Source organism: Zeugodacus cucurbitae, chromosome 3 (genome assembly GCF_028554725.1).
Source record: "Zeugodacus cucurbitae isolate PBARC_wt_2022May chromosome 3, idZeuCucr1.2, whole genome shotgun sequence".
In the NCBI taxonomy this organism is placed as follows: domain Eukaryota; kingdom Metazoa; phylum Arthropoda; class Insecta; order Diptera; family Tephritidae; genus Zeugodacus; species Zeugodacus cucurbitae.
In genome coordinates, this window is record NC_071668.1 from 17,266,501 (window position 1) to 17,272,500 (window position 6,000).

A 6,000-nucleotide genomic window follows, 5' to 3' on the forward strand; every position below is an offset into this window, starting at 1 on the left:
ACTAGCTACTTGCCGCCGCACAGGTTTTAATTAAAATCATGTTCAAAGCAGGCAAGCAGGCACTGCAAATGCATGTGAGCATAATGTATAGAAAACAAAAACAAATTAGTATGTATGTATATAAATATACACGTTTCTGAAATATATAAATCTGCATAAGAGCATAATAAATAACACGAGACGGGCAAGTGGAACGCGTTTGAGAAAAAAATAACGATAAATGGATTTGAAAAAAAGTTAAAAATGATTTTTTTGAAATAAAAAAAACATAATAAAAATTTAAACAAAAACCAAGAAAAAAATTAAAAAATTTGAAAAAATAGAAATAAAATATTCTAAAATATCAAAATTCCGTTCGAAAAAGGGGGTAAAGCCAAAAACAATCAAGCCAGCAGATATCCCAAAAAAATTCGCATAGTTCAAGCGACTAATTAATATCCCCCAAAACGCGTAAGCGTGTGTGTGAAAAAGAGCGCAAATCCAAGAAGATTCAATTACGTCAGTAGCAGCTGGTTGGTAGCAATAAAAAAACAGTAACAACAACAGCTAACCAATGAAGCTACCAATATAGTAGAAGAATGCAGTAAGCAAATCGATACCAATAACAACACCAAAAGAAACAACAAAAACAATAAAAATCCCAACGGCTTTACTACCGTAAGAGATGAAGAAGCTTACAATAATAACAATAACATCAACATTCCCAAATCAAAAAGGTTGATGATATCTTCCACACAGCTGTGCAAGGTTAAAGGCCTATAAAAGTAAATGGCAAGGTCGTTTGCGATAAACTAAATAACAAGCTACATATGTATGTATGTATGTGTGCGCACGTGTATGAGTAAGCGGTATACATATATGTATTTATAATATATTATATAAATACCAAAATACCAAAAGTGTGATGCTTCATCACCAAAGAGACTTCAAGAATACAGTCGCATGACAGTTTCTGCCGTTAATGGTCATGTGATAGAGTTGTTGTAGTTGTAGATATATAATCTTTGCAAGAACTTGCGAATCATTGACAAACTGAAATATCAAAGATAGCGGTGATCTGTGATGAGATTAGAGTGATAAAACTAAAAGATTTGGAATATTTGTATGACAATGTTCCATGAGAGTTGTCATGCCTTAAAATTTTGAATAATATCATTTTAAAAAGTCTGGTGCCATTTATGCTAGCACTTGATACTGTATTGTTGCTATACTTACTGGTCACGGCCTAGTAGCGGCGCATGCCTATAAAATGGGACTGCCAGATCGGGAGAAATGCAGGAAGTGTCAAGAACAGGACAGAGGAGCAGCTCGTGTGTGTTTGCCCTGAACTAGCAAGACAACCAGCTATCTAGGGGCTCTCTCAGTACTCAGATATCGTCAGTGGGGCCTCATAATCTCTTAAAATCCATCCTAAACGATGACTACTACTCAGGGAATACGTGACGGCACTCCATCTGGTATCGCTAAGGACTATAACTGGTCTATGTGGGGCCTTTTGGCCCACCAGAATAATCTAACTTAACCTAATGTGGTGTTATAAAGGAGTAGGTGTGGTTGTGGTGCAATTTCGCCCATTTCTAAATTATTTCATTAGGGTGCCAAGATAATTTAATGTACCAAATTTGGTTTTAATTCGTCGAGTGGTTGCTGAGATATTATATTTCAAAAGAATGTGGGCAGTGCATCCTTAATATATATCGGTACCCATCTAACCCTGTTCATCATCTTTGTGGTTAAATGTAATGATCTCGCTTCGCTTCTGTTGTTGTTGTTGTTGGAGCGGCATAAAACACTCCCCAAATAATTTTGAAGAATACTGCCGATTTCAAGGACCTTAGTCGGATAAAAATCCGGGTCCGTTCCGGTTACGGTTACCGCTTCTCTTCTCTTCGTCTTCAATTGTTTTAAAAATAACAGTTATATACGAAGTGGGCGTGGTTATTATCTGATTTCATCATTTTTCGAAGTATTATGGAATGTTAAAACTAAGTCTGATTTATGTATATAGCTTTAGCAGTTTATGAGTTGTGTACATTAAACTTATTAGAGAGTCAACACATCTACTTTTCCAAAGAAACTCTCTCAACGCGAGGATATGACGGAATCCTTCTCAGAGACAGAGAACATTTGTTCCTTTGCTGAGTTGCTTGGTGGAGCTTTTTTATTAAGCTTCTCGATGTTATCCGATTCCGATGGGAGACTCATAATAGTATTTTTAATAACGGAAATACTGGAATTAACTGGAATGGTTACCACGAGGCCACTAGAAAAACACATCCTATAGTAGGCAAGTGAAATTTACTCTCTCGGACCCTAACCGATATTTTCACGAATCCTCATACACGAGACCCAATAGTCATTATGTTTAGAATATGTGCGAAAACATCGAATACCAAAAATATCTCATGAAACTTTAAAGCCTCCTTTGAGCCCAGCTCGAACTGTGCTCTTTTTGTTCGGTTTTTAGAAACAACTTTTTATAGGGTTTCGAACTGATATTTTTTCTAAAATTAAGAGAGTTTTTGTTGAGAAAATAAAGGCTTTTAAAGAAGTTTCGGATGGTATATCCAGATCATAAGTTATTTATGATATTTATTAGAAAAAAGAAGTTTCGTCTCAACTCCTAATCCATCAAAATTGCCTACTGGGTATTGTCTTTTTTGCCACCTTTAGCATAAACCACTTTTATTTTTCTTTGTGATTTTTTTGTAGAACGAGTATCACTTCCACTAGCTGAAGCGCTCATTCAGCGCTATTCATCTAAGTCGCTTAAGTTCGACAAGCGAATAACAACAAAAGCTGTTTATGCGTTGTCATTTATCACAAAGAGCGCACCAATGGCTAAGTATTAAAGTATATATTATATAGAAAAGCAATAATATTAGCATAGGCAACAACAACAACAACAAAAGAAAATAAAAGTTAAAGCGTTAAAGAGTAAAAACAAAAACACAATCGAGAAAAAAAATACAAATACAATAACAAAAGCGTAGTAACTCAATATACTCGGCAAACTTCAACACTCGCTTCAAAAGTAAATATTTAACAAAAACTAACAAAAGTACGCATGTCAACAAATATTTGTATTTTTGTTATTTTTGTAGCTTCTTTTTTTAGTAGTATTACTAAACTGAAAAAAAAGAAACAAAAAAGCAACAAAAATCAAAAACAATAAATATTCCAACGTCTGCGTTCGCTTGTGCAGTATTTTAGCATTAAAAAGTTTCAAATTTTTTTTTTTAGTTAAAGCGAATGCAAAGTTCGATACGTTCGGAGATGTCAAACAACTTTACTTCCGAGTTTTTAGGCAAATATAAGCAAATTTTAATTTTAATTTATTTAAATTTGTGTGTCTAAGTGTGTTTGTGGCTTAAGGCGTGAATCACGCCTTACCATGTGCCGCGCGCTTTCAATATTTATTTGTGCTGAGATTCGAGATCGGAAAGTTTTTTGATTAAAAATAGAATTAATATAATACTCTTTTGCTTCTATTTACTCAATAGTCAAGGAACGTTGACCTTCATTGGTGTTCAAAAGCATAGGAATAAATATTAATATTCTTTAGATGGTATTATTAAAATATTATAAAAAAATTAGAAAGAAAGAAATAATGAAACCAAAAATAACGGCAGAAGAATAGAATTTGGATATTTATATTTAATTATTGAGTATTCTGGACGATTATTTTAGAATATATTATGCGTAAAACTATGTTTGAGTATATTTTCAAAGAAAAAATTTTTATGAACTTGTGGAACAGTCGCATTTTTTCTAGTAGAAAACAGTTTCATTCAAATTAGAATTAGGAAATGAAGAAATGTAGATTCCGCTCAAACTACTCTTAAATACTTTAAATATATTTAGAGCTTACAAAAGCCGGCTGGTGAAAAAGAGATCACTAAGGTCTAACTATATATGAAACTCAGTTCTTTGGTTGGTTGGTTGGTTGAAAAGGGAGGCGAAGAGAGCCTGGTCGCAAGCGGCCGCACTAGGCCATCATTAGGACCATTGTGCTTCCCGAGAGTACCCTGATAAGCGTCATCTAAACAATTCGGTCAATTTGACGAAACTTCCAAGTTTTTTCTATTCCAGCCGACCAATTTCACTTAGGTTTGCGTATTGGGAGTCATGGAAGGTGTCTCTTCTTAACCGACTGAAGGCAAAGATAATGCTCTAGTGTCTCGTCATCCTCCGCACACGTCTTGCATACTGCTGATTCTACTATACCAAGTCTCTGCGGGTGGCCTCTTAGAGATAAGTGCTCAAAATGAGAAGTTTTTTGGTCTGTCCACCGTCAACATTACCCTATATGACCGGGTACCCAGGTGATTTTAACTGAGTTTTCTCCTGCTAGTCTATTAATTGGCTCTTTGCATGATCTAACGCAGTGAGACTTCGTGTTGGCGCAGCGGAGAGCTTTAATTAACTCAGTTCTTTAGTGGGCGTTTTGAGATGCTAGACAGCTTTAAGTTTTTAATGGTATTCGACTGTATACCTAAAAAGTCAGCTGAAGCGATGAAATTTAACTCGAGCAAAATCAACACAGATAAAGAGGACACGAGGAGATAAAAATCCAACCTTACATTCATCAAAAATTTTTTCTCAGAGGATCCGAAGGCCACATTACATAAAGCTGAATATACCGTTAAGGCCTTGTGGCCATAATTCATAACTTATCGATACAAACAGAGTAAGATTACCGAATGATCCCCTCGATCCGATAAAATACGTGTCGATTCCGGTATTGCAGAACCGATTATCATGGAAATTGGGTCCCGCAATCTTTTTACTTTGGTAAGAAATTCGTCAAAATTATACTTTTTCCAGGAGATCATGAAAGGACTTATATATGTATCTTCTCATATAATCCCTTTTAACTCAAATAATGTTTTCATATTAAGCGGTACTCACCCTCATCGTAGTATTCCTCCTCTTCACCCTCTTCAACATCATAATCGAGCACCGCGTGCACCTGTGTGCGCGTACCTTGGCCGGCCTGAACACGAGTGAAGCCGGGTGGACGATGTGGATATGGTTCATTACCACCAGCACCGTTATCACCACCAGCATCACTATCATTGCCACCACCATTCGTCTCGTCCACAGTGCGCAGCGTTGGTGCCGGCACTGCACCATAAACCGCTGCAGGTTGTGGTGCTTCGGTTACCGGTGTGTTGGCGAAGCTTTGTTGGCTTGTTTGTGTTTGAGTCTTCTGTTGGGATTGTGCCACAAATGAGGAAGTGCTATGACTATAGGAATTATAAAATTGTTTTTGTTGCTGGCGTTGTTGTTGTTGTGCTGCAGCGCCAAAATTATTGTAAGAACCTTCACCATAAGTTCTTGTAGAAGTGGTGGCAGCAGAGGCGGTAGCAGCGGCTGAGGCAACGGTTGATACAGAAGTGGCGGCCTTGAAAGCACCGTTGTTGCCTTTGATTTGTTGTTGTTGGTGTAATTGATGATGTTGCTGCTGTTGTTGTTGCTGACTTATGCTGAAATGACTGTAATGCTGTTGTTGCTTTTGTGCCGGCTGCTGCTGCTGTTGTTGTTGCGGCTTTTGGTTATTGAACTGTGTATTGCGCGCACCGGGTGGCGGTATGGGCGGCAAGTAGGTGTTGCCGTTTTTCAGCCGATTATTATTTTGTAAATTATGATTGTTGTTATTGTTGCTATTGTATTGATATGAGTGGCGTATGGGCTGCTGTTGTTGTTGCTGCTGCTGCTGATGCAGTTGTGGCGGCGCATATGGATTGTTTTTGTAGAAATCTGACTCAGGCGGCGGTGCGGCTTCATCGCCCTGCTGCTGCTGATGATCAGCCGGCGAGTAGAGTAAATTGTTGGTGTTGGCCGCTAGCTGATGGGCGGGATGCAGCGGCGGCAGGGTGGCACCCCATGTAGGCACTTGTTGCGTCAGTGCGCCAAAGGGCAGCGAGAAATTTGTTAACGCCATTTATATTTGTGTTTCGTTAGTCACTTGGGGGGTTTTGTTTTTTATTTTTGTCA

At 37.6% G+C, this 6,000-nt stretch overlaps 1 protein-coding gene across 6 annotated transcripts in view; it reads right to left on the bottom strand.

The window, feature by feature from the left end:
- LOC105217241 (protein spaetzle 3) overlaps positions 1–6,000 on the bottom strand; it is a 55,710-nt gene that overhangs the window by 47,179 nt on the left and 2,531 nt on the right. For all 6 annotated transcript variants that reach the window (XM_054227168.1, XM_011192151.3, XM_054227169.1 and 3 more), the window contains exon 2: positions 4,912–6,000. This exon is cut by the window's right edge. In XM_054227168.1, coding sequence (XP_054083143.1) covers positions 4,912–5,947 — 1,036 coding nt within the window. In that variant the 5' untranslated portion in view covers positions 5,948–6,000. The remainder of the gene's footprint in view (positions 1–4,911) is intronic.